The sequence below is a fragment of the Leptonotus elevatus genome, chromosome 11 (assembly GCF_054856555.1).
Source record: "Leptonotus elevatus isolate MCC_2025b chromosome 11, RoL_Lele_1.0, whole genome shotgun sequence".
Taxonomy (NCBI): Eukaryota; Metazoa; Chordata; class Actinopteri; order Syngnathiformes; family Syngnathidae; genus Leptonotus; species Leptonotus elevatus.
In genome coordinates, this window is record NC_141249.1 from 17,155,821 (window position 1) to 17,183,264 (window position 27,444).

Here is a 27,444-nt window from a genome sequence, read left to right on the forward strand (position 1 = left end):
AAAAAAAAGAGGGAAATGAAAGCTTGAGCCAGCAAGAGGTTTCTCCCAAGAACGCGCAGAGTGAAAGTTTGCCAATGACGTGACGCGCGCTTGTTTTTGTTTCAGTCAGGCCGCGTTTGAGCGATACTGCAGGAACGTCTCGCGGTGCTTCATGAAAGGGTGTCAATTAGTTCTTATATTTGTTGCACATCTCGTACGCAACGTCATTTTGTACTGATTGGTAGTATCCATGTTTAGGGTGCAGCAAGAAAACTCAACTTCCAATTCATAAATATGAATAATAATAATAATGACATAGCTGACGATTTCCAAAATCCAGACTGGGAGCTTTGAATTATTTATTTATTTATTTATTTATTTTTGGAAGATACGATCCGGACCGAAGAAGTTGGCGGAGCGTCGTCATAGCCTCTTTAAAAATGCATATAAGCATGATATGCAATGTGGCAGAGTGGAGGAAAATGAGGAATGGTGTGCCACAGGGCTCAGTACTCCGCACCAGTGATCCACATCTGCCACCTGTCTGTCAGCTGCAAACCAGTCAAACAGGTATGACGATGTCGCTATTCAATGAAGTCCATCATCTTAGGAAGAGATACAACTTACAGATAGAGCAAAACATTGGAGGGCAGCGTGAGAAGTTGATTCTAATTTCCCCAAACTGTTGCGTTCGTCATTTGAAATGCTTTTGCAGGGCTTTACTGCAGTTTCGTGTTTGTTTCTGGGGTTTCTAGCGTCTGTCTCATCTTCAACAAGTAAAATGCATGCAGTGTGTTTTTGGGTTATTGTCGTGTTGCAAGATGAAGCGTTTCCTAATTAGTTTGGATGTGTTGTTCTGTAAATTGCCAGGCATAGAAGAATTCATTCTGCTGCTACTACCATCAAGAACGCTGAGAGGCTGCAGTAAAGGCTTGGAAAAACATTTCAAATGAAGAATGCAACAATTTGGTGAAGTCAAGTAAGGGGTTATGCCGTCAGATATTAAAAAGTTATTCACTTTAATTTAATTAAAAAATATATATAATAATAATAATAATAAAAAAATAATTAAAAATAAATAAATAATAATAATAATAATAATTATTATAATAATAATAAAAATAATAATAATAATAAAAATATATATAAAAATAAATAAATAAAATAATGTCTGTTCTAATACTTTTGCTCAATTGCAAAGTGGCTGGCTTCAAATAAAAGGTGCTCGGTCCTGAGTTGTTTGATGTAAATAAGAAGAAACAACTGGAATGATCAACTTTTTGTCTCATATTCAAACCACTCAATTGTCTTCTGTACACGAAAAAAAACAAAGGAATTGGCCTCGCTGTTCCAATTACACTGTCTACTCTACACCCTATTTATGTAAAAAAGCAATTGTCACTGACAGGCGAATGAATGAAGGTCATTTGCCAGGTACGTTTTATGAAAGAGGCATGTGTGAAAATGAAACCATTTTGAAAGGCGCTTTCCATCATCAAAACCATTAATTAAGTCATGAAAGCCTCCGAGCCAATACATGCGCTGGTGCGAGTGTATTTTTATGATGCACTTTTGCGTGGGAGGGCAGGTTTCCCCCTTACTTTTTATTGCCCAACAGGAGCGAGTTTCTAAAACTGGAGAAGCATGGGGTGTACCGCGTTTTTAGTTTGGTGTGGGCGACCGGCTGACTGTTCTGTCACACCCTTTATAAACGCATGCGACCTGCACGAATGTCAACACAAGTGCAAAATGGAGACGCAACGGGTCGGAGAACAGCTGCCCCTGAGAGAGTCCAAACTGGGCGAGGCGGCAGGCGTCAAACCCAGCGCGTTTAAGCTGCGGCTGCACGTCAGACGCGCGGCCGCCCTGACTGGAGCGCTGCTGCTTGGGGCTGGCGTAACGGCCGCCGCGCTCCTGTTGAACTTCAACGTACGCAACCAGGTGAGCGCACTGACGCACATTAAGTCATTGTGTATCATGTTGTGACCAGTTACTGTATATTGGGAAAACTAGCCTATATGGATGGATGGATGGAAAGGTAGGTAGGTAGGGTAGGTAAGAGTATGTAGGTAAAAGAGTTAGGTCAGTAGGTTGTAAGGAAGGTTGACTAGTTAAGAATACGTTCGAAAAATAGGTAGGTAAGGTAGCGGGTAACGTAATGTAGGTAGTATGGAACGGTGTTCCAATCAGGGTTTTGTGCTGCAATTCCGATCATCTATGAATGAGATTGGCCGAAATCAATTCTGATTTTTGTTTTTTTTAATAAAATTAAATCATATGGATTAGATGCATGTTTTTCTATTTTAGATCTGGTCAAAAGTGATTATTACCATAATCAATTAATCCCTCAATTATTATTATTTTTTTAGATTCACTGATTAATAATATTAAAGAAAAAAAACATTCTATTATATAACAGGAAAGGTCATGTTTGATGATTAAACTGGGAAAGTAAAAACAAAAAACACACACACATTAAATGTGGCATATGGCCAGCAGATGGCAGTATTGTGTATTTTGTAGCTGAGCTGAACGTGGTCATCTTTGGTTAACTTGTATGTTTCATTGGGAAAATTCTATATACATAAGTGTACAATTTTAAAATTGAAACCTTTATTCAAATTGTTTTTGATTGAAAAGCAAAATTACTTTAAGTCTCTTAGATTTGTAACAAATAAGAAATGTCCTTTGATAATTATGATCCATGCAGAATTATTTAGAAAAAAAATACCTCTTGGAAATACTTGAATGGTTTTTTTTTTATGTGATTCGTGTAAATTGGATTGAATGATTTCTATATTCTTTTTCTTCTTAAAGCAGTTTATTGTTGATCAAAGTTATTTGTCACGTTAAATCCAATACAATAAGTGGCCAAAAAGAGAGAAAAGATGGATATTATTTAAATTTAGAAGCAGAAGTGAATACGTAATATACTTAATTGAACACACACGCACGCACGCACGCACTAAATACTACTCCAGTCCTACTGCTGCTCGCTAAACAGTGTGCAAATAGTGTAACGTTTGTCAAACGTAAAATTGTTACAGTTCTGATTATATGTTAATTCATTACTTTACCATCAAAAGCACATTTCCATTGGTTGTTATTTTAAAGAAGAAAATGACTGTTCCAGTGGGTAAATGTGTCACTAAAGCAAAAATTATTAGCATAAAAGTCAGTGTTGGGCATATTCTATTTTTTTTTCACAAAAAAAAAACGTGTTTTCTGTGTTTTTGGCGATTTTGTTGAAACCAACCCATGTTCATTACAAAAAAAAGAGATTAATAATTAATTTGGTAGTTTCTGTGTATCTCTCGCTCTCTCTCTCTCTCTCTCTCTCTCTCTCTCTCTCTCTCTCTCTCTCTCTCTCTCTCTCTCTCACTCCCTCCTATGATTGGCATTAAAATAGTTTAGATATGCCAGCATTTCACACTGTCATTGTGCTGTCTCATTACTTGAGAAAGTTCACGAGGGAACTATTATAACTATTATCATCTAGTTAATAGGAAGAACATTAAATAACATTATCTTGCCAATGTCTGCCTGCAGGATGCCGAAGCTGGAATCAGCAGAGTCAAAGTAAACGTAACACGTTCGATTCAAAGTAAGCCTTCTGTTTTCCCGTTTTGAGCATTCCGCAGAGTGGCGAGCGCTGACACGTCAGTTTTCTTTTTATTTTATTTTTTTAAATCTCCCTAGAGAGTGATGGACAAGGAAGACATCATATATTCACCGTGGACAGAGCGGCCACTTACTTGATCTACGGCTGGCTGGCGTTCACACCAAACAGCGCCAGCAGGCGGCACGCGAAGGAGGATGAGGCGGAGGTGGTGGTCCTCAAGCAGACGTTAAACCGGAGCGAGATGGACCTTCAGACCAAGCCCAGAGCGTCTGAAGTCTTTTTCTTCGAGAAGATAAAGATGGTGGACCACAGCAGGGTTAGCGTCCACTTCAGCGGCCAGCACGTTGACAGCTGCTTCCATATCTATGAAATTTGACAGAAAATTAAAATCGATTAGTCCTTTTTTGTTCTCTTTTTTTTAACACTGACAACTTTCTGGTTTCACTTTCATTTCTCACGTTGGGAGCAACTCATTTCCTCTCACTGTACTGCCTGTCAATGTTCAACAAAAAACTCTTTTAATCTATTTTTGGTCCGAACAATGATAATTTGGCTGTTTTTCCCAGTGAAAAAACATTAACCCTAAGCCTACGCCCTAATTATCCCAAGAGCAGAGCTAAATCACCCAACTCAAAACCTAACATAACAATTAATGGGCTTGGGATGTTGGTTTCATTTGGCTTATAATGTACATTAAAAGGAAATGTGTTGACACTTCTCATAGGAAACCATGGAATCCTCATTGTCATTTACAGTATTTGTACAGCCTATAATAAATGTCCTCCATACAATTCAAAACTGTAAATGTATGTAATGTAATGCATCTATGTTGAAAAAAATAAAAGAAATGGCACTTTTCACAAGTGATAACGTGTGGCTACTGTGTTGACATGTTCCCAGTAAAAGTACAAATACTAGTGTAATACTGTGCATTGCGTGTGCAATAACGTAAAATGACAATTAATTGACATTAGCGTCCATTTTGACATCACCCAAAGGATTATAGTCTAGTCGTAACTAAATGAGCCCCCCTCCCCTCCTTATTATTTAAATGTTTTAATTATTTTATCATTCTAGCATGTTTGCGACCCACAAAGTGCTGAGATGACGAATGACGAGCTCCAACTCACCGTTTGTTGACTGACAAACGAAGCATAACCTGATGTAAAGGCAGCTAACAAGTGGATTAGTACGGTCGCCATTTTAATGTGTTGAAGTCCACTATTCAACTCCTGTTTTCTACACCGCTTATCGCCATGTGGGCTGGTAAAATATAACAATAATAAATTTACTGTAGACAGCCTCGTGTGGGAGTGAATACAAAATCGGGAAATTTAGTATTGACAGATTGATTGCAAACAGTGGCAGATATTATTCGTATACGTTGCGGTACCCCATTGGCGCCCTCTATTGGACAAGCGGGTTTTTGTAACGTACCAAAAACGTGACTATATTGATCAATTATATCTTTGGTAAATGTTGCAAAAGAATTGGCATTATCAGTCCCATATGGTCTAGCGGTTAGGATTCCTGGTTTTCACCCAGGCGGCCCGGGTTCGACTCCCGGTATGGGAAAACGTTTTGGAACAAGAAAGTGAACTAATCTGCCAGCAATCTGTCTTCTCAGTACAGCAATGTAATCAATTCAACAGCACAAGGCTTGAGTGGTTGACAGGAACACGTGTGGTCATTATGGATATGTTGACCACTTTTAATGTATAAAGCACACAAAACATTTTAAAAGTGAAGGACGAAATTCAAATAAAACTCCATCTATTGGGTTTGTCATTGTTTTTCCATTCATCCATTTTCTGAACTGCTCTTCCTCAGTAGGGTCCCGAGCTTGAAAAAAGAAAATAAATAAATAAAATTGAAATATATATTTTTAAAACATGAGCAAGAAAATTAATCAGAATGGTATTACAAATTTTACAAAAAAAGCAACATGTGTTACAAAAACGCTTTTATACAAAATCTCAAATACAAACTGTGAAAACAATATGAATTGTGTGGGGGTGGGGTGGGAGTGAAAATGTTATTTGTTTGCAAAATGCGAAAAAGTAAAAATGTAAGTCCAATTTAAAAAAACAAAAGGGAAAATGGATACAATTTAATAAAATGTGAAACGTTTTTGCCGTTCTAAAAACACGCCACGAGGTGGCGGTATTGCTATGAAAACTACTTCCTGTACGTCACCATCACGTCTGTCATGTCTGAGTAGAAGTTTCACTTTTGTTATTACACTGCTTCATTTGTCTTCGCATTTGTGTGACAGTTAGGTATTTTGATTTGGTTTCAAAATCAGTTAAAAAAAAAAAATCTACAAAGTATGGAAAATTTTAAAAAATGTAGGGGGAATAAAAAAAGAAAATTAATTTATTTTAAAAGTATTTGAGTTGTGAAAACTATGGATTATAAAGGTTTTTGTTTACAAAATGTGAAAAATAAATCTGCAAAAATGACTTACGTGTTAAAAAAAGTAAAGCTTTTTATAGTTTCCTCTTCATACATGTATGTCATGCATCTAAAAGAGTAGATAGTTTTACTCTGTTACATTTTTATAGAGGGCTTTATTTACACATTATTTTGATAGTCTTAATTGTTTAAATGTTACTAAAAAGTTGCCTTTACGTTTTTATGATAGTTAAAAATCGTACAAAAAGTAATATTTTTTCGCCTCTAAGTACATCATGTAAAACCACTTTTTGAAATGGTTGGGAAAAAATATTGAAACAAAAATTAAACATAGGAAAAAGCGAACTTTTTTTTTCGTAATAAGGTTTTAAAATGGCGACAGATGAGTTGCTTGACTGATTCTGATGTGAAAAAAGACTGCAGAGTTTTGCGGGCAGAGTGCAAAGAACGCTGCTGCTGTGGCTTAACTTGCTTCCACTGCACGCTCAAGACCCTCATGACGATATTAGCACAGGAAGGAAGTGCCTTCGTCTTCTTCGTCTCGCTTTAGCCTGCAATGCAAACTAAATGAAAAACAACAACATGGATTAATAAACATTTGTGTCATCATGCCAAAGAAGATGTTGAAGATTTTCTAAAAAGTGGAAAAAATTTAAAAACTTTTGTTTCAAAAAGTGAAATTATTTTATTATACGGTGGCATGCTGTAGCATCTCACTTAAATATTTTTAACAATAAGTTATGTAAAAACTGGGAGGAAAAATGGTCCCCCCCCCCCCCCTTGCTTTAAGACATGGAAAATCTATAGTACACAGTCTTGAAAAAGTTGCGTTTAATAAATATAATGCTACACAGATCACATTAGTGTTAATGGTCTCTTTGGCATCAATGGGGGGGGGGTCTTTCTCCACTGTGACACATGATGACATCACTCATTATGTGTCCCCGAGCACTTGAAGCGACCCAATCAGATCTTGTAGAGACCGAAGAAGTTGCCGTGATTGGAGTGACTGAGATATTGGGGGTGCGACACATTGACCAGGACCCTGTCGTTCCGGCGGAGCCTCAGGGCCGACGCCAGGTAGCTATCGGCGGTCCAGGCGTGACGCTCCTTCAGCTCGCTCCGCCGAGAGCAGAACCCGGCCCGGTGGGCCTCCATCAGGGCCGTGTCCGGGGCCGACGGCGACCTCACGAACACCGTGTGGATGAAGGAGGACGTGGGTAAGCATTGCTTGAAGATGAGCTCCACCCGCGAGTAGATGTGGTAGAGTCCGCTCTGGTTGACGTGCAAGGCCCCATCCTCCACCTGGTAGGTCACGCCGCCGCCAGTGAACGCCGCGCCGACGCGTGGCTCCCAGCGTAGCGTTTTGTGGTCGATGTGCTTTTCAATTCGGCCTGTGACAAAATTTGCCTGATATGACTGTCATGTTTGATACACATCTATCTATCTATCCATCTATATACATACAGTATATAAAATAATATGAATAAATATATATAAATGTCATTTTCCTAAATGGACACATTTGCACCACTTTTTTTTCCTACAAAATGTGAAAGAATTGTACAAAATTTTAATTATCGGAAATAAATGTTTTGTAAAATGTAAAATCATTTATTTAAAAAAATGTGAAAAAATAAAATTAAAGAAACAAACATTTTTACACTTCTGATTTTTTTTCTTTAAATTACAAAATGTTTTTTTCAAATACCATATTCTGAAATTGGAATAAAATGTTTACCTATGACATGTGCTGCAGTCTTTTCTTCCCTCTCACTTTTGTCCTCTTTTTTCCTTCCAACTTCCTCCAAACCTTGAAAGCGCCACATTGCATCATCACTTCACAGATGTGGGAACATTGCGGTGAATGATTTGACATCACCACTTACCGATTTGCTTCTCGGTTCTGCTCAACACCTGCGCTTGCTTGAGCTCACGTGCCATCTGAGAGAAATAAACGTGATGAATACCACAAAGTCACGTTCTTCGAATTAAAGGGCAGAACATCCTGTCTGTCTGAAAAGCTGACCACATGTTCAACCTCACGGCTTAAAAGTCACAGGAAAGCAAAATAAATTTGTTCCATTTAAAAGTGAGTGGGTCAATAAAAGGTGAGAACGTTCCCCCACAGCTTTTACACACTTTGCACAACAACAACAAAAAGACCAATAGAGGGAAAACGGAACAGGAAGCCTGACGGGTCACTAAAACGGTGCCCTGATTTCTCTGATGAAAAAGGAGAAACATAAGAAAGGGGGAGGGTGAAAAACAGCCCCAAATTATGTTCCTGTAAGAGATGTGCAATAGTGACTAGAATACTTGCACATGTAGGTGGGTCGAGGGGTATCAGGCCCCTGGGGGACATTTCGGTGCAGATGCACAAAACCCACCAAAAAATTTTAAAAATGAAAAAAAAAAAGTCAAAACGGCCAAAAATGACAGAACATGACAAATTGAACAAAATTCTGAATAAATTACAAAATGTGAAGTGCCGCTGTGCTCATGAGTTTACAGTAAGAAATTGAAACAAAAAATACAAAATTTCAAACTAATTTAGAACTAATTTTTTTACTATGGGGAAAATGTTTTTTTTAAAAGTGTTAAAACTGCAAAAAAAAAAAAAAATTGTAAAATGTACAAAAAACATGAAATGTGAAAAAAGAATGACAAAGAGTGTTCTTTTTCTTTTTACAAAATGTAAAAAAAAATCCATTTAGATAATTTGCTATACAAGTGTTCACAAGATACGAGCATGGTCACAGAACAAATTGAACTTGTTTCTTGAGGCACAGCTGTACTTCCTTGAAACCAATTGCTTTCTTCCCATTAGCCAGGGATTTGGCACTATCTTGTGCATTTCAGAGAGCACCTAAACTTGTGAACGGGTTACTTTTTCAACAAATAGCTGAGCATAGCTTCCACAGAGAAAAAATGTCAATATGACCAGGGACAAAATTACTCATTTCCTCACATAAAATGTGTGGTATTGAGAATGAAACCTCTTGTGAATTTTGCACTTCAAGTTGTGGAGAAAATACTAAAACGCTCCTTACCTTCCTTACGTCCCTCAGCTCCGTCTGCATGTTGTACATCAGGTAGCCGCCAAAGCCAAGCGCCGTAAACACCAGCAGAAACAGGAGCAGGACCACGGTGGTGAGCGTGGGGATGAAACCGGTGCAGCCGCCACTTCCGCCCACCCTACGACCCCTTTGGGGCCAGTTTGGTTGCAGTGCTGGGTGCTGCTGCCGGTCAACTCCATCCACGAAGAACACTTGTTGGACGGGATAACTCTGGTCACAGCTCATGATGCTGCTGCGAACGCAAGACTTATGTATAGTAAGTATATGTCGTCTTGCAAGCAACACCACCACCCATAAAGTCCTCCCCCTTGTAAGTTATAAGCGGGTCCACAAGTCATCACTGCTTTGACACCTCGCGTTTTGAACTTCAGGACATGAGTCACCTGTCCTACTTCTAAAGACTTCCTCTTTTTATCCATTTAAAAAAATATATATTTGTGACATGAACTACAAAATGTGACCAAAAGTACACAATGTGTTGTTTTCTTCCTGAATGAAATGTCAATAAAATTGTGAAATATGAAACAATATTATAAAATGGAATGGAAGCCTGACAGTTCACCAAATTGGCGCCTGGATTTCTCAGATTAAAAAGCAAAACTGAAGGAAGCGGGAGGGGTGGGGGGCAAAGTAAAAATTTGAATTTGGTTTTTAAAAATTTCTAATTTCAATTGTAAAATGTGAATTTTTTTTTAAAATTCAATACAATTTTACCCCCCAAAAAACTCCAAAATGTGAATCTAAATAATTGATCAAATCTGAATAATTGTTCAAAATGTTTTTCCCTAAATGTCAAATACTTTGCTTTTATATAACACAGTATTTCTAAATATCCAATTTTTTTTAAGTCAAATGAATTGCAAAATATGAAACAATTTACCATAATGTGAAACAATTCCACAAAATGTGAAAAAGTAAATGACCAATTTGACAACATTTGTAATAATTTGAAAAATATTGACTTATACAAAAAGTTACATAAAAAAAGGCAAATCGTAAAATGTGAGTCTTTGCAACAAAATATAAATATATATATTTTTTTTACAAAACATGAAAAAATACACAAAATGTCAAACTGAGGGGGAAAAAGTGACATGTGAAAAATGTACAAAATATAGGAAAAACGAATTAATTTTTAATTGACAGCTATTATTTTGAATATTTTTTCAATGGTTCACATTGCAGCCTGTTTGGTGTAACAGCTGATTGATGCCAAGTTGATGACTTGCAAAATCAAATGCTGCAGCCACATGAAAAGGTTTCATCTCTTTGTAGAGAGGCAGCCTGTGAAACAAAAATGGAAGGCGACAGACTTGGCGTGGGACATACGGAAATACTACAGTCACTTTTTAAAAATATATATATTTTACATTTTTCATGTTTTCATTCCTTTTTTTTCCAGGTACAAATATAAAGAATATTAGGTAAGGGACAAAAAGTCCACTCTTTAAACAAATACAGTGCAAATCAACCACTGACTAACAACATGTTTTAGGATGGAACGTAGTGCACCAGTCAAGGACCACGAGTCGCCCGCAGGCCAGCCAGTTCCATAAATTTCAAAGAAATTAAAAATCATGAAAAAATACAAAATAATAATAATAATTATAATATATATATATATATATATATATATATATATATATATATATATATATATATATATATATATATATTGGTTGTTAATTTTTATACAAAACCAATACATTTTTTTAAACTAATTTTTAAACAAAATGTGACGTTTCTTTACAACATGAACCAAGTATTCAATTATTTGTACTTCAACTTGTGTACAAAACATAACAAAATCGTTGCATCGTATTACAAAAAAGGTGGCGTGCTGAAAGGTTGACAAGCATTCGAGCGGCATCGCATGCAAGGACCGTGAGAATGCTGACAAAGCCCTACTTATAAGAAAACTCTAGACTTCCTCTGCACTTCATTGTGGTCTTTGAGCCCCCCTTGTCAACTTGTTTCCTGGGACTCCCTGCAGTTTTCTCACACAGTCTTTGCATTGTACATCACTTCTTTACAAAAAGGAAAAAAAAAACGATTTTACCTTCGCATACGCAACGCATAGACCAATGTCGGTTTCTCAGACATATAATACCGAAAGTGCTTTTTGCATAGGCATAACGTCCGCGCTCAGGTGGGAGGCTATGGTTACCCATTGGAACCCCTGCGAGCGCTGAGAAGTGCTGTGTGGCCCCATGAGTAGATAGGGAACCAATGAATCATTGCAAATTACTTAGGCTTGTGGTCACGTTAGCAAGAAAACGATGACACGGAAAAGCTTCTGACATGTTTTTTTTTTTCCACGCTGATCAAAAACCAGTGTATGGAAAATAATGCAAATGGGACACCCTCACCAAGATCCTGTGAAATGTATACATTTCAAGTAAAGTCAAATAAAGATAAATGAATAAAGGCATCTACCTAATAAACTAGTACACCACCTAGACGCTTAGTGTTTTTTTTTTACTTGATTTGAAATGCAGTCTCAGCAAAAGCATACAAACGTCCCAAATTTACAAGCTGTTAATCAGCCCAAAGATGGGTAATAATAAAGTGTTTTTGTGTTCTTCCACTGATCCAAAAAAAAATAAGAAAAAGAAAAAGCAAACATCCCTGCTTAGGTAATTGGCTGTAAAATCATGTGTCTGACTCCTCCCCAGAAGAAGAGTAACAGTCCAGACCAAGCACGTGACCCAGGGAGGATTTCCCAGCTGTCCTTTGATCCGACGCTTCCGCGGCTTCTTTTTGTCCGTCGACAGAACTCACCTCTGGCGCCATGTTACCAAGGTTGGGCAAGGAGCGCTGAAGCATCCTCGCTAGGTTCTGCGTTTGAGAGACACTCTGGTGATCTGACGCTCCTCTGAACGCCGCGGTGACCATCGCCAGGCGCGTGTGGTCGAAAGCGAGGGGCTGATCTTGGTCTTTGGAGGCCACGTCTGTCGTCGGAATGGAAACCGGCAAAATGCTCTCCGAGTGGCTGAACGCTGCACTCGAGGCTTTTGACTTCTTCACTGCGAAAGGAACAAAAAGAAGCTAAACTACGGTAATCCAAAATGGGGACCCAACCCTGCTGCAATCTAAAAGGAATTAACACACCCTGAAACTTTCGTCTCTCTTTCGATTGTTTTGGTGCTTACGTTGTCAAAGAACACAATATTCTGTGGGTCTTGAAATATCCATCAAAATGCTCTAAAATGGCTGGCAATATATAAATCTGCTTTTTAAAAAGGCTAGCAGTGACTAAAATGTTGATTTATGTAATCTAAACATGTTCTAAAACGTTTCAAGGTACGGACCAATTTAGCACAAATTCCACAGTGAAAAAGAACTGTCTTTATGGCTACTAATGCCACAAGATGGCGCCAAAAGTCTTTTGAAGAGACGATATTTAAAGACACATCTATAAACAATAATAAAGGGGCTCAATTAGTCTTTTTGCTATTTGTTTTACTAATCACAGGGCTCACTTTTTAAGGATAATGTAAGTGTTTTGGGGGATACAGTTGGGTTCAAATGAATGAAGGCAAGTCTAAAAAGCTTTGCAAAAGTCAGGGCTTGATCCTGCACCCTGCAAATTGTGTGGGTTCACTGAACTAACGTCAGTGTTTTGAATGTGTGCACTGACCGATGCTCATCGTAGACTCTTGCATGTCTCCTCTCCTTTTACAATAAGCCCTTGGAGTCCAAGGGTTGTGCTTGCAGGTGGGGTCAAGCACTCGTAGCTTGGTCAAAAAAGAATTGTACTCCCGTTCCAAGGCCTCCATCTTCAGCTGGAACTCTGTTATCTTCCTCTCAGGGTAATGTGCAAGTTGGGATTGCTTAGAGGGGGAAACAAACAAAATGGCAGATATTCTTACATTGAAAATGTCAACAAGTAATTACTATACCTGCAAATAATACTCCATGTCTTTTTTGATGCTGGGGATCCACTTTTTTATGGACGATGCCGAGTTAAGTGTACACTAGGGAGGGACATTTGGGGAAAAAAATAGCATCAACATTATTAAGTCAAACTCTCAAAACAACGGTTCATTACCAGCTTGGGTCTGCGCTCCTGCACATCTTTTAGTCGGCCCTCTGTAATGAAAATGGCGGGATTTAAGTCCAAATGTGTTATAGAGCCAACAAGATATTAAGCCAAATGGTGATTGTGGGTCATTTTTCTCATTGAAGTTGGCCGATCGAACGTAGCGCACCAAACAGGTGAAGCTAGCGGGCCGCCAAATGTCAAGTAAATTACAGGCTCTCTATATTTTGTTAAGTTACTAACTGTGTTACCTTCTCTCTCTTTCTGTAGCCAAAGTCTGTTTAATCGTCCTTGTTGTTTCTCTTCGTTTCGAGCCATTTTCGATAACAGACGTGTGAACTCAATGAGGACGCAATGCGGATGTAAACAATGTCACGTGATGTGGACGTGTTGTGGACGTGATGTGACGCCGTCCTCTCGCTGTACTATCGCGAGAACTGCCGTACTAGTCACGAAGTGTCAATTTTCTGATAGATTTACGTGCGTAAAATGTATCATTAATACATCTGACACATGTAGTAATACAACTACATTTAATATAATTCTAAAAGATTAATCTGTGCATAATTATTTGGCAAAAGTGCCGTGCTGTCGATTAGTAACTTGTCTAATTCTGACAAAGTTTTGGTAACTGAGACATTTTAACGTCAACATGAATTGTTTTTGTTAAATTATTGCATGCAATGCAATGCGACAATGAATGCCATACAATCAAAACAAATACGCACAACGTGAGAAAAAAGATGATTGTGTCTTTTGAGAATTGGTGAGTGGTTGCGTTCTTTAATTTACATGTTTTGTTATGAATCTACTTCTTTGACATACGTCTCGGGATTTACCGTATCCAGAGGAGATTACTCGAGCGGAGTCACTTCTGGTAAAACACGCCCTCTTTGTCGTGACGTCCATCTTCCGAGCGACCCCTCACCATATATGGAAAGGCAAGGACACCGTTTTCCGGAATGATGTCATCTCGTCCCACGTTTCAGCAATCGGATCAGGATAATAATTAGGCAGCCAGATAAGAAAAAGACGTTGAAATGTGGGCAAATTGCAAGCGTAGTTGTATTTTATTTCAATTTATGATTACGGAAAAACAATCCTGTATTTGTTTGGTTTAATCTAATGTTTCTAGTCATATTTGTTTAAATCCTCCTAATTTCATTTGTTTACACCAGGAGTGCCCAAACTTTTGATCCAAAGTGCCACATTTGAAATTTTAAAAGGGGCAGGAGAGCCAGGTATTTCGTGGATGAGGTTTTTAAAACAGAGCTCGGAACTGTATAGAAATAAAAATACTATAGGTATTTGTTTTATTTATTATTCAATTTTACATTATAAGTGTAAACATGCAGATGTATATGATAATACCGACACATTACTTATGTTAGAGGACTTTTGATAATGTAAATGCAAGGATGGCTGGATTAAAGAAAACAAATAATGTTATAGAAACACAAAGCAAAATGGAAATATTTTTATTGATTAATGAAATGTTGGTTGTTGTGTACAATATTGAAATCCATGGAAAGTAATGTGCTATAATGCTGTATACAGAATTATGTGAACATGTGAAGACAGACATAAAGGGAGTTGTCTTACTGGGACAGTGTCGTCCCCTAGCGTTTCATTGTGCACACTGTCCATACGTGTACACTTTTTAGGACTCATGGGCAGCTCTTTTATACTTAGATAATCAAAGAAGGTGTGGCAGACAAGAGTTAATACTGTAGTTTAATATGATTGGAAATAAGTCATTTAATGGTGGTTGATAAAACAGACTGTCACTTAACTTTTTCCTTGTTGACAGTGCTATATAAAATTATGTTATTGGCAAATTTAGTGTAGCATAATTGAGTGGCTACTTTTTCTTTGTTGACACTGTACTATAACTTTATTTACACATTAGATGTTATATATGTGCATCCTATCTACTCAAAAAAGATTTTTAATAAACTTTTGTGTAAACAAAATACAATTCTCATATGTTCTTGTTGACAATGTTCTATAACTTTATTGACAAATGAAGTGTACAATATTAATATTTGAGCTAAAGTGAATTATTAGTATGTTAATGTGATGACATGCGTTTTCCTTTGTTGACAAGGTCCAATAACTTTATTGACACGTTAAGTGTAAGTCAACTTTTAGCGCCTTAATAATAGTTTCTGATCTTCAGTTGTATTCTACTTCAAATTGACAAATGATGTATTTTTATTCAGTTTCATGTGTAGGGTTTTCTGTATTTGCATAACAGGGAGGAAGTATGGTACTATGGAATGTAGTATAATACCATGAAGGTTAATCAGTTACTTTCCACTTTTGTCAAAAACATGAGAGTCTACAGGTTTCATAACCCAACCTACCCCCCCACCCTCCCAAAAAGTTTGATGTTTTTCCCGCCCTACTCTCATTATGTGAAGTTTAATTTAGAAACCGTCATCCACATAAGCCGGCTCTATAGGCTTGATCGATACTTACACTAATGGAATTTAACTAGCAGGCACTACACCTTGCAGGTCTTGCAACATGTTACAACATGCCTTATTGTTGTGACACACCCACACCAAGAAAACAGGGAGAGACCATGGATTCATTTTAGACAGTTTATTTTCTTCTTAAATATTGATGAGTTTTAAACATAAAAAAAATTATACTTATTACAAATGGTAAACATAAGTACTCCGAGTTGCTCTTATATACATATAGCAATGAGTGAAACCCCATTAAACAAAGTCAATCTTGAATTTTCTTTCTAACTTCTTACAATAAAGAAAAAAGTTGTGTTGCAACTCAAGAAGTGAGACAATGTGTCCCCCCTGCCCAGAACTTGTGTCCAGATGCTTAGGAGCTGGCCCAATAATGATGATGAGCTGCAGCAAGAAAACAAGTCATTGCAGGGTCATATCAAGTCAGCTCTAATACTGAATGTATTCTCCACTGATCCACGAAAAGCAAGAAAAAAGTAGTCTTGTCCAGTTTGGCAACACAAACAGAAAGGACTTCTGTTTTATTGCCATGTCCAGAGACAGCCCTCTCCGGACTGACCTCATCGCACTGGGGTACTTTTTTTGCACAGCCCCTCGGTCCTTCCTGCCGCTGTGGCGCCGCGTCATCCCAAACCAGGTGCAGGACTTCTGGGTTCAACTTAAAAGTCTGGTTTTCTCCTCGTTTACCGGCTCAGAAGGTCTGGAGTTGCTGCGTCAACATGAGCTGACAGCCGCTGTTGACGTGGTTCATCACCTTCTGCTTGAGTTGCGCCACTTGTTCCCGTAGCATGTTGGCCGTGGACGATAGTTCAGAATTCTGCGACTTGAGGTTCTTCACTTTATCCTCCAGCCGCGAGATGCGCTCCAGCTTCCTCTTGCGGCACTTGGAGGCGGCGATACGGTTGCGCATGCGCTTCCGCTCGGCCTTGATGCGCTCCTGGCTCTCCATGTTGATGGGGGACAGCGGAGGCGACTCGCCCGGCATCTCGGGCACCGTTTGCGGCTCCTCCTTGAGCACTGTGAGCATAGCGAGATGGGAGGAGGAGGTGGATGAAGAGGAGGAGGATGGCTGTGTGTAAAGCGGGAAGGACGTGCTTGGGGTGTAGTTCTGACCTGTCGTGGAGTAACTTGGGACCGATGTGGTGTAACTCGGAGACGACACGGTGCTGATAGCTGGCTGGAACGTGTTTAGATCCTCATAAACCGGCGATTCAGCGCGCATGGTGCCGCTGTACACGGCCACCCCGGCTACGGAACCCACAGGCGGCGGCGCCGACGGGACGCTCACACCGGGCATGTGCTGGTGGTGGAGCTCGGCCAGGGCGCGCACGAAGCCCTCGGCGAAGCCCTCCTGCTCATCGGTGACGTTCTTGGGACACAGGAACTGTGTCGGCGTCGGCGTGGTGGTGATCAGCCCGTTGCTCGACTGGATGATGAGCCGCTCCAGCTCCGGGGAGGCCAGCTTCAGCAAGCCCACGTCCGGGGAGGTGAGCAGATCGCCGGCTCTCGCTCGGAAGAGAGGCTTCAGGCTACCGGCGGGGTCGGACAGGTTCAGCGTCATGTTGTGCTTGAGCGCCTTGGAGCCGCTGTATCCGTAGCCGGCACCGTTGAGAGAGTCGTCGTAGAAAGTAGTTTCCATCTTCGTATACATAGAAGTGAAACCGAAAAAGACAAATAAAAGACTTCCTGGTTACCAGCTGACGTCCAAAAAAGTCCCGGCGAAAGTTTTCAAGACGCACTTTCGACACAAGAATCAACACCGACTACTCGTAGTGTTGTCGTTTCAGTCAAGTTCTAAGAAATATATCCAGCTCTTTCAGTAAAGAATCCGGTTGGAGTGTTTGTCCAACTTTCCCCGGATTGTCGATGTGTTGGTGCTTCCCCTGCTCGGTCGTGTATATACTCTGACTTCTACAAGCGTGGAGGCAAACCTTATGCCGCCGCTGCTTCTCCGAAAATAGCCATGATGTCACGAGAGGGCTCTCCCATTGGCTGGAGGGCGTGTCCCAGGGCGGGACCACCCCGCGTTGCCGAGGCGACCCACACCCCACCCGCCCAAGAAGATTCTCAAACTCGCGGTGCATTGTGGGATGAGGTAATGCAGTGGAAGAGCGCCTGCGCGGTGCATTGTGGGATGACGTATTGTTTTTGAATATCTGGTTACCCGCTCTCGACTGTCAGTGGCGGGACGGCCTGGGTTGGTGCGGGAGTAAATTAGTTTCCCCATTTTTGCTTTTAAAACTTGCCAACTCTTTTTGCAAGTACACTTATATGTTTCTAAAGTTGTTTAAAACCGGTTTGACCTTTGGACAGTTTATTTTCTCTTCCCTGACATTATTTTTGACAATACATATATATGGACAATTCCAAGTTTACGTCACAATTCAAAATGGCGGTTTTACTCGATGAAAGGAAGCTCCCCGCTCATTAAAAAGCATTGGACTTTGGATTGTTGTAATTTGATTTGTGAGGTTTATTTTCATTTCAAAACAATGTGCCTGGTTTGCATGCTGGTTACAGGCAAAAGCAATACAATACGTAATTTGTTTTCACTTTGTAAAGTAAGCTTTGCATTGCAGAAATATTTTTTACGACATTATGTGCGTTATGTGACTATATTTTTATGTAAATTGTGGATGAAGACAAGTCACAACAAAACTCACCACACGCACATTTGTTTTCAGATACACAATTTATGCTTTAAGAAAAAATTTCAACATAAGTAATTGGGTTAAAAAATCTGCAGTTAAATGTGCCACTAACAGTAGTTGTGAAACTCTTCTTCATTTGTGTCTGCATGGCTATTATACTGCCCCATGTGGCAAAGTCATGCACTTCAAGCGGAGCACAATATCTTTTAAATGAAGCATGAAACCTTGATGGGGAAACAGGTTGAATACTTAATGTTCTATTTAATTATGTCATCACTGTATGTTTTTTTTTAAGTACAATTGTGCAGTCTCACTTTCTTACTAAAAACACAACAACAAATATTTTTAGTGTATTTGGGAAGTTGAAACGGATTGATAGCATTTCCATTCAAGATGTGATAGACTTAAAGCCCAGAGAAACCAACATCCTGTGGGACTGCTCTTGTCTCACGAGAGCATTCGATCAGGCTCACCCTGCAAAAAGACAAAAAGCCACAAAACAAACGCCCCCCCAAATGGCCATAACATATTTTTTTGACCTTTAAGATATAAGATATTTTTTCATGAATTTATTGTCACTCCAGGTCGGGAAAGATTCTCCGCCCAGGTCTAGTCCATGGAGCCACGTACATGTGAGTTTAGGAGTAATAGAGTCCTAGATATATGCCCCCGCCCATAAAGTGCAAGTACATTTTCTATTATCCATGTCAGAGTGTGTAATTAGTGTAGTGCAGTCCATTGTCCCCCTTGGCCCTTTGTCAGAAATCAGCTCTGGTTTAATGGCGGGAGGTTAACTCGTCCACTCCATCTGTCTGGGTCATCTTACCGGTCGCTATCTTCAGCGCGCCACATCTAAATATGTCCTCCCCCCACCACCTTGCTTGACGAGTAAATCAGTCCCCTGGCGCTGGCTGGCTCCGGGAGGCACCGTAAGAAGGATGAACCGGATCGTAAAAATATGGCACTGCCGTCTGATTTTTTATTATTATTTTTTTTTTACGGCTGTTAATGTGGTCTTTACACGCCGCTGTACAATGTCACACTTTGGCGATCAATAAAGTCGGGTATGGTCTAATCATGGGGTTGGATTCACCGATGTGGTTCATGGTCTTTGCAAGGGAATTATTCTTGCCTCCATGGTTGTCATTGTTTGGTGAGTTGGTTCGCAGAGGTAGAAGCTTCAATGAATTGTGAGTGTCCGTCGTTAGGCAATCCTCAAGTCGGACGCACTTCCGTCAACATTTCAGCCAAACTGGAATCCGTCATTCCTCGATTGATCGGCAAAATGAGCACCCGTCAATGTTTACGTCATTCAAAGTGGGCATCCGTCAATTGTTGTTGTTTTTTTGAAACGGTGACTTGAGACTAGCTTGAGACTTAAAGGTTAAGACTCGAGACCTGCTTTCGACTTTTGCTCGTACGCGACGAACTCCCACCTCTGAAATGAGGACAAGACGTTAGTGCTCTTTGTTCTCGTGGCGCATCCTTAAATATTAATCCCTACTCCTCCTCATTCATCTATTCATGACTTCTTCACATATGAAATGATTATGAGTGAATTATGGCGTCATGTCGTGCCCCGTATACACGAGCAAGCTATGATGTCATTTTGGACTTTATTATATTAACTTGCATGGCAATAGTCAGCTGTTGGTCAATTCTCTCGCACACTTCAAGATGCGTTTATCCCTCTGAATGGCCGCCATGTTTAAAGTTTCACTTCCAACATGGGTAGTATGCCAAAGACGTTTTACTGCGAGGGTAAAATTAGCTCGGGGGAGTCCGACAGTATTATTTTTTTTTTTTTTGAAGGGATGCCTGTTAGGCTTGTTGAAATCAATCGCGGTTGAAATTCAACCACTGTTGAGTGTGTTCTCTACTTTTGAAATAAGTGAACAAGAAAAAGCCATAAGAAAAAAAAATAGTTACTGGCTTTAGAAGCATATTTGAATTCTGAATTGGACAATCTCAGGGAAAGTTTGTTGTAAAATTGGACGTTTGAATTAAGTAGAATCTGAATTAAGCAGAAATTTCCATCTGTTTTTCGCAGGGGGCGGCCATTTTGTGACCCGCTGCGCGACTCAAAATGACATCACAGCGCCTTGGGACTCAGGTAACGACCTCATGGCTCACCTGTTTACTGTGTGTGACGTTCGCAAGCAATCCACACTGAGTGGACGGCTACAACGAAAAATCAAGTGTAGTATGTGCCACTTGGGGTTGCATTTTTATTTTTTATTTTTAAAGTTTTAAACTTTCCAGTACTGGACAGGGAAAAGGTGGGGGTATTTTGTATTTTCCAAATTCCCTAAAAACTTCCTGAAAAATGTTCACCCTTTTGCAACTATACTGCTGCTTATGATATTAGCTTATGCTATTCTGTGCATCCAACAAAACTCAGTGCAGCTCTGCTTACCGTTTGGCTTTCTTGCGATGGTGTTACTTTCCCAGCTATTGTCATTTTTTTACTCTATAAGTGAAAAAATATTTTTGTGAGATTTTATTTTAAGGCCATATTGCCCAGCCCTTCTCCTTTCTGTGGCCACTGGTTCACCCTGTCACCATAGCAACACACATACACACGGTGAGAGAAAGCGACGAGCATCTGAGATTTCAGCGGCGAGAACTTTTTAAAAACAATACGAGCCGGCCCACAGCCTGTTTCCATCACGGGGGAAATCCGGCTGCCCTGACAGCCACTGATAGGAGTAAGATGAGAGGGAGAGGAACGAGGGAGAAAAAAACGGAGGAGAGAGATAAGAGAAAGACAAAGTGTGTGTGTTGGGAGAGTGGGGGGGCGGGGGGGGGGGGTACGCGAAGGACAATACAGAGGGGAAAGTCATCATCGGGATGGAGGGAGGCAAGGAGAGTGCAGCGAGGGGGCGGGCGAGGGAGGGTCAGGATGAAAAAGTGAGTCGAGAAAGAGAGGCATGATGGGAGGAAAGGTTGCAGAGCCAATCAACTCGGGTCAGGATGCAGCTGAGCAGGAACACCGCACTGGGAAAACGGGGATTTGGAGGGGGGAGGGGGGGGGTATGTCTACATGTGTGAGAGTGATTTTAATCTTGGAAGTTTTTTTTTTTTTGAAAGTATAAGATGAAAAGCTTCAGTATTTAGACAAAAAGAGTGTATTGGTGCGTGGGTTCAGATAATGGATTAAAACTCCACTCTGAAACCCTAATCCTGACTTCAAACCCTACTTTTAAACTCCCAATAAAACCCAGAACCTGCCATAAAATCCTACCTTGACAACCAAACCATAACTTGAAACCCTAATCCACACCCAGTCCTGAAACCCCAAACCTGTATTGAACCCCTATTTTGAAATAAAAACCCTATAGTTTGAAAGCCTAACCCTGGCTTCAAACCCTATTTTATAATCATAATTTTCGAAACATAATCCAAACCTGAAACTCAAATTTTATATCCAACCTTAAAATCTTAAAACTAGGGCCCAACCGATGAATCGGCCGCCAATTATTGCCCTTGAAACATCTGCCAAAACAATCGGCCAATTAGGCCAATCTTAATAGCGAAAGTTAGGAAAGAGGGGGATAGTTTTATGCATTATATGTATGTTTAAAAATAATCGTCCGATTAATCGGTAATCATCATATATTATTTGCCAAAAATCGGCCTAAAAAATTGCATATCAGTCGCACCCTAATTAAAACCCTAGTTGGAAACAAATCCTGAAAACCCTCACCCCTAATTAAAACCCTAGTTGGAAACAAATCCTGAAAACCCTCACCCCGTCTTGCATCTCTACTTGTAACTTGACACAAATTTAAAATTCTTTGACTACTTTACTTGTATATTTGTGTCTTTCCATGTAAAGAATACAAATTGAGTAGTTTTTAAGCTAAAATCTGGGGGGGAAAAAGACAGTCAAGCAGTGCAAAGTGATGTCATGGCTCGTGTGAGTTACGGCGTGCTGAGAGGCTTGGCGGCCAATCGATATTCCGACGCGATACTTGCCAGTAAATCCCGGATTTTGATTAGTCTAGGTAGTTAGCGACGATTAATCGCCACCACCAATAAAGTATTTCGGGCTGCTGCCTTTTATGTGGCTAATTAATTAAAAAGAAGAAGGAAGGGACCTCAACGGGCACGGAATGCTTGTCGCTCTCTCTTGGTGAAGGGCGGAACAATATGACATCGCTTCTCCTCGAGTGTGTGTGCGCGCGCGTTTGTGTGTGTGTGTGTGAGTTTGATAATCAAACGCAATGATTCTCGTTTTTAGGCCATCACAGTAAATCTGGGAGGCAACGAGAGACATTTGTCATGCAGCCCTGCCTGAGCTTTTTCATGATAAAATAGCTGCCACCGTGTCTTATTAACGCATTCACTGCCAATGACGGCTATAGACGGAAAAAAATAATTTCAATTTCAATTAGTTTAGCATTTCCCCCCCACTTTTGTTAACAAGAGTATGAAAACTTTGAAAAAAAATATTGTACATTTAGAACAGATATATACAATTTGTGATTAATTGTGATTACGAAAAAAATTACGCCCTAAATTTTTTTAGGATCTTTTCTTTCTTTTTTTGGAAAAAAAAGAAGAAAATATTATTAAAAATTAGGGCCGTCAGGCGATTACATTTTTGAATCATAATTAATCGCATGACTTCACTAGTTAACTCTTGATTAATCACAAATTTTATATCTGTTCTAAATGTACAATAAAAAAATTCTAGGTTTTCATACTCTTGTTAACAAAAGTGGGAAAAAAAGTTAAACGAATGGAAATAGTTCAAATAAATTTTTGACGTCTATAGCCGTCAATGGCAGTGAATGAGTTCATGTGTGTGGGTGTGTATTTTAAAATTCAAGCAAAGTCTGTAGGACAGAAAAGTTGTTAAAGTTGGGGGTTAGGGTTCCAGAGCAGGGTTTCAAGCCACATGTAGGACTTCAAAGTAGGGTTTGAAGTCATGTTGGTGTGTCAAATTGAGGTTTCAAAGTTGGGTTTTTAAAGGATGGTTAGGGTTTTAACGTAGGGTTTGAAATCATGGTTAGGATTTCAAGTGTGGTTTTGAATCATAGTTACAAATGAAGAGGTTTCAAAGTGTTTGGGTTTCAAGTTATGCTTTCAAGACTAGTTTGAAATGTCAAACTAGTCTTGAAAGCATAACTAGTTTGACATTTCAAACTAGTCTCATGGATTGAAAGTAGGGGATTAACACAGCGTTTTAAACTAAGGTTTGGATTTCAGTATAGCGTGACAAGACATGATTTGGGGTTCAAATTAGGATTTGAAGACATTGTGAGGGCGTCATACAAGGGTTTAAGGTTTTAAGTGTCATTTTTTAAAGGATGGTTTCTGATTGGGGTTTTAAAAATACTGTTTGAGATGGGGTTAGCGTTTTAAAGTTGGGTTTTAAATCAAGGTTAGGATTTAAGAGTAATGTTCCAATTCGATGTTAAACGTCAAATCAGGGTTAGGGGTTCAGTTTGAAATACTGGCTATACTGTATATAAATGTGTACGTGGAAAAAAATAATCTGATACTTGTGAACTGATACTGGCCGGTGGAGGAGGAGCCATGTTGTGTGTGTGGAAATACTTTACTTTCTAATAAATAAATAAATCAAGTTGCGATTGCATGATCAAGTCTCAGTACAGGACTTGCTATCGCTTGTTCATCTCTGCTCGCGGCTTTAACGATTATTACCCTCATTTTTAAAGGTAACACAAGACAGCTTTTCCCGTAGAGGGAATAAGATGTTTTTAATTTATTTGTTGTCCCAGCGTCACTTAATCTGTCAGAGTGCGTCTGGGCCTGATTATGTAAATGAAATAAAAAACCAAAGGCAGTGAGCCACACACACACACACACGTGTGTGTGCGTGCGTGCGTGCGCGTACGCGTGGGGTTGTGTATGTGAGTCCTCAGCTGGCAGTAACACGGCGGCGAGTGTGAGTGTGTCACCAGGGAGAATGATCGATAGCTATTAAAACCCAACGGTGCCTCGCTCCAGATGGAGGCCCTTTTTTCTGTCTGTGTGTGCGTGCGTGTGCATTTGTGTGTGTGTGTGTGTGTGTGTGTGAACGTGCGTAAGTATGTGTGTATGCAAGCGCTATGTTTGTACAGGTGGGACACTGTATGGCAGCAATGCTAACCTGTTCCACTCCATTTACCTCTGCAAAGCCAGGGGGGGACCTCCCCAACCCTGCTCATTCAATGCGTGTGTGTTTTTGTTTTAGCACACATGAGGTGGTGGTGGAATGGGGGGAAGGGGGGGGGGGGGGGGCGGCAACGATGTATGTTTGTGTTGTTTTGTGCGCGCAAAGAAGTGTGGCTGGCAGCTTGTCAGCATGTGTTTGGACTTGCAGGTTATTCCAGCCGGGCCTTTCGGAGGCAATCAAGAAGTCAAAGCCAGGCTGGAGAAAGAGGAAGAGGAGGGTGACGAGCGTAGAACCAAGCGAGGAAGAGTTGGAGGTTGTTCTTTTTGTGTGGCAAACGCGCACAAGGAGAGAAAGCAAGCACGGCTGCGGTATGTGAACACACTTCATATGTAAAATCGGTTTATTTCGTAACGTTTCCTTTTGTTTTTACAAAGTGGAAAAAACAATGGAGGGGCCGTTGTTCGGCCATTTTGTCTTTGATTTGACTTGCGAGCTAAAAAACTGAGATACCGTTGTCGTATGGTGACCACAAACTCAACGCACTTCACTTCACAAAAAGCAGCAGATAGCCAGATAGTGAAAAAAAACATTGAAAAGAGGCTTCAAGCTGTTTGTCACTCCCAGTTGAAGTTAGCATTAGACGGATTAGCATAATGTCCATTCTATCCAATTGTGTCATTAGTGCATGTTGTTATAAAGTGAAATACTATAGAAGGCTGTTTTTTCTTATTAAAAACATATTATTAAAACGTAAGTTTATTAAAATGTAAGTCTTTGGGAGGCTAGAACCGATTACTGGTATTTCTATTCATTTCAATGGGTAAAAATGATTTGAGGTATGGAACAAATTAAAACTATATCTCAAGGCAGCGCTGCACTTTCCCCACTCCATACTCAAAGTTATATATGTGTGACCTCACTAGTCTAAACATTACATTCCGATTAATATTATTATATTATTATTATCCAGCCGTTTTTATCCATCACAGGGGGCGGCCATTTTGCCACTTGCTGTCGGCCGAAGATGACATCACAGTTGCTCAGGGCTCAGGCAACGACCAATCACAGCTCACCAGTTTTCTGAAGGTGAGCTGTGATTGGTTGTTACCTGAGACCTTGGCAACTGTGATGCCATTTTCAGCCGACAGCAAGTGACAAAATGGCCGCCATTTGATATTGATAAAAACGTCTGGAATTTGCTGCCTAACTCATATTCCACTAACACAATATTAACCAGAATAGCGTATTTAGAGTAGTCGGGCTGCATGGAACATATTATTGTCAAGAATTGTTTTTTGGGTTGGCTTCCTCTTAAAAAGAAAGAAAAAAGAATGGTGAACTAGTTAACCCAAATGATTTTAAATCAGTTTTTCAAGGCTCAATTTTTTGACTGTGTCGCTTTGAGATCAGCCCTTATTGGATTTATGAGCGTTACAAATAGGATGGCGGCCTATGAAACATTAGACAAGCAACTGCTGACTCGGCTTTCTCTTACTTACACTTGTATGAGCGCACCGTCGTCTTCAGCACCCCCGCCTTCAGCCGAGAAGGCCATGAAAACCGATCCGAGATCAATACTGAGTGGTTTCGTAGGCACGGCGGGGGGGCTCGCGTGCAGATGGTCGGCTTATGAAAGCGGGCATGTAACTAAATGAAGACAGAATGGACCACGTCTTCCACAAGGCGGATGGGAATCATTGCGTAATAATATCAACATGATAATTTGATAGTGATCGCGTGGTATCGCGATATTGCGATAAAGTACAGAAACCTAAGTAATATACTAAGTCCTGTCTTGACAACGCTGCCTGCGTGTCAGCACAACAAAATACGAACTCGGCCGGGTTGTGAAATTGCATGGCGAGCAACCAAACAAACCTCTAAAAATTAGCGGTTGAGGGGGGGGGGGGGTGGGGGTGACAGGAAATCTGTCAGACATCCATTGTTGTGTCTACACTCCAGGATTTCGCAATTAAACATGCCACGATGTTGTCTGTCTCCGAGGCGTCCTTGTGACGGTCACATTGACGAGCGCGGTGAAAGCAGGTGTCACCTTCACCATAAATCTGCCTTTTTTTTTCTTGGGGCAAGAAGCCGTGATGTGTCTGGATGGTGTTAATTAGCCAGCGTCTCTTGACTTTGACTTCGCCCCGGGGACGCACTTCAGACAAAAGTAGTCTGCGTCTTCGAGTTAAGGTTTCAATGGAGGGGTTCAAGTCAAAGTTAGGTTTGATATTCGTTTTAAGTCAGGAGAAAAGGGTTCAAAGTAGGGTTTGAAAATTATATAAGGCTGGGTTAGCAAGGTTCGGTGTTTCTACTTTCGAGTAGGGTTTCAATTCAGGGTTATGGTTTCTTATAGTTTTAAGTCAGAGTTTGGGTTTCAAGTCAGGGATAGGATTTCAAAAATGTGTTTGTCAGTCAGGTTGAAGGGTTTTAATTTAGACTTTCAAAGTAGGGTTTTAAGTCAGGGTTAGGGTTTCAAGTTAAGGTTTTAATTAGGTGCGGGGAGGATAAGCGGTCCAGATAATGACAGTTTCTAAGTTCAATTTCAAGTCAGGGTTAGGGTTTCAAGTTGGGGATAATGTTTAAAGTCATGGCTAGAGTTTCACTAAGGTGCTGTTAGGGTAGGGTTTGAAGTCAGGGTTAGGATTTCAATTCAGGTTTTCAAATTGGTCTTAAGTCATGGTGAGATTTTCAAGTTGAGGTTTCAATTAGGGTTTCAAGTCAGCCTTAAAGTTTCATGATAGGTTTTAAAAGTAATTTTCCATTTCAAGGTAAGGAATGTTAAGTATGTTTCAGGACAGGATTACAGTTTCAAATATGTTTTCATGTCAGTTTTAGGGTTTCAAGTCTGGGTTAGGGTTTCAAGTAAGACTTTCAAAGTAGGGTTTCAAGTCGGGTTTCGGGTTTTAACATAGGGTTCCATGTAAAGGTTTTGGTTTCAAAGTACGGTTTCAAGTCCTGGTTAGGGTTTCCAAACTACCTACCTAACTAACTAACTAACTAACTAACTAACTAACTAACATAGCCGAGTGACAG

At 40.0% G+C, this 27,444-nt stretch overlaps 4 protein-coding genes, 1 long non-coding RNA gene and 1 other non-coding gene across 8 annotated transcripts in view; 3 read left to right on the forward strand and 3 right to left on the reverse strand.

Moving 5' to 3' along the window:
• Positions 1-468: 468 nt before the first annotated feature.
• Positions 469-4,363, forward strand: LOC147166115 (uncharacterized). The gene is made up of 4 exons (XM_086089545.1): positions 469-549; positions 1,723-1,920; positions 3,529-3,583; positions 3,679-4,363. The coding sequence occupies exons 1-4, from the start codon at positions 469-471 to the stop codon at positions 3,975-3,977; spliced, it is 633 nt and encodes a 210-aa protein (XP_085945671.1). The 3' UTR covers positions 3,978-4,363.
• A 741-nt stretch (positions 4,364-5,104) lies between these two features.
• trnae-uuc (transfer RNA glutamic acid (anticodon UUC)) lies at positions 5,105-5,176 on the forward strand. Its single transcript has one exon. It is a non-coding gene; the product is annotated as a tRNA-Glu (tRNA).
• A 1,543-nt stretch (positions 5,177-6,719) lies between these two features.
• faslg (Fas ligand (TNF superfamily, member 6)) lies at positions 6,720-10,671 on the reverse strand. Its single transcript, XM_086088191.1, has 4 exons — positions 9,070-10,671; positions 7,906-7,960; positions 7,758-7,829; positions 6,720-7,410 (listed from the first exon to the last, which is right to left on the reverse strand). Exons 1-4 carry the CDS (start codon positions 9,319-9,321, stop codon positions 6,983-6,985), a joined length of 807 nt encoding a protein of 268 aa, XP_085944317.1. The 5' UTR covers positions 9,322-10,671; the 3' UTR covers positions 6,720-6,982.
• Positions 10,672-10,837: 166 nt separating this feature from the next.
• Positions 10,838-13,531, reverse strand: LOC147166118 (uncharacterized). Of its 3 annotated transcripts, none has more exons than XM_086088193.1 (5): positions 13,390-13,530; positions 13,148-13,188; positions 12,999-13,073; positions 12,737-12,929; positions 10,838-12,122 (listed from the first exon to the last, which is right to left on the reverse strand). In XM_086088193.1, the coding sequence occupies exons 1-5, from the start codon at positions 13,454-13,456 to the stop codon at positions 11,749-11,751; spliced, it is 750 nt and encodes a 249-aa protein (XP_085944319.1). In that variant the 5' UTR covers positions 13,457-13,530; the 3' UTR covers positions 10,838-11,748. The 3 variants fall into 3 exon arrangements, with proteins under 3 accessions (XP_085944319.1, XP_085944320.1, XP_085944321.1); XM_086088195.1 differs by having other exon boundaries at positions 11,747-12,117; positions 13,390-13,531; XM_086088194.1 differs by lacking the exon at positions 12,999-13,073 and having other exon boundaries at positions 13,390-13,531.
• A 2,199-nt stretch (positions 13,532-15,730) lies between these two features.
• Positions 15,731-17,574, reverse strand: jun (Jun proto-oncogene, AP-1 transcription factor subunit). The gene is made up of 2 exons (XM_086089896.1): positions 16,741-17,574; positions 15,731-16,644 (listed from the first exon to the last, which is right to left on the reverse strand). The coding sequence occupies exons 1-2, from the start codon at positions 17,276-17,278 to the stop codon at positions 16,319-16,321; spliced, it is 864 nt and encodes a 287-aa protein (XP_085946022.1). The 5' UTR covers positions 17,279-17,574; the 3' UTR covers positions 15,731-16,318.
• Positions 17,575-24,550: 6,976 nt separating this feature from the next.
• LOC147166120 (uncharacterized) overlaps positions 24,551-27,444 on the forward strand; it is a 53,464-nt gene continuing 50,570 nt past the window's right edge. Inside the window, exon 1 of the long non-coding RNA XR_015096409.1 lies at positions 24,551-24,773. This is a non-coding gene — a long non-coding RNA (uncharacterized LOC147166120). The remainder of the gene's footprint in view (positions 24,774-27,444) is intronic.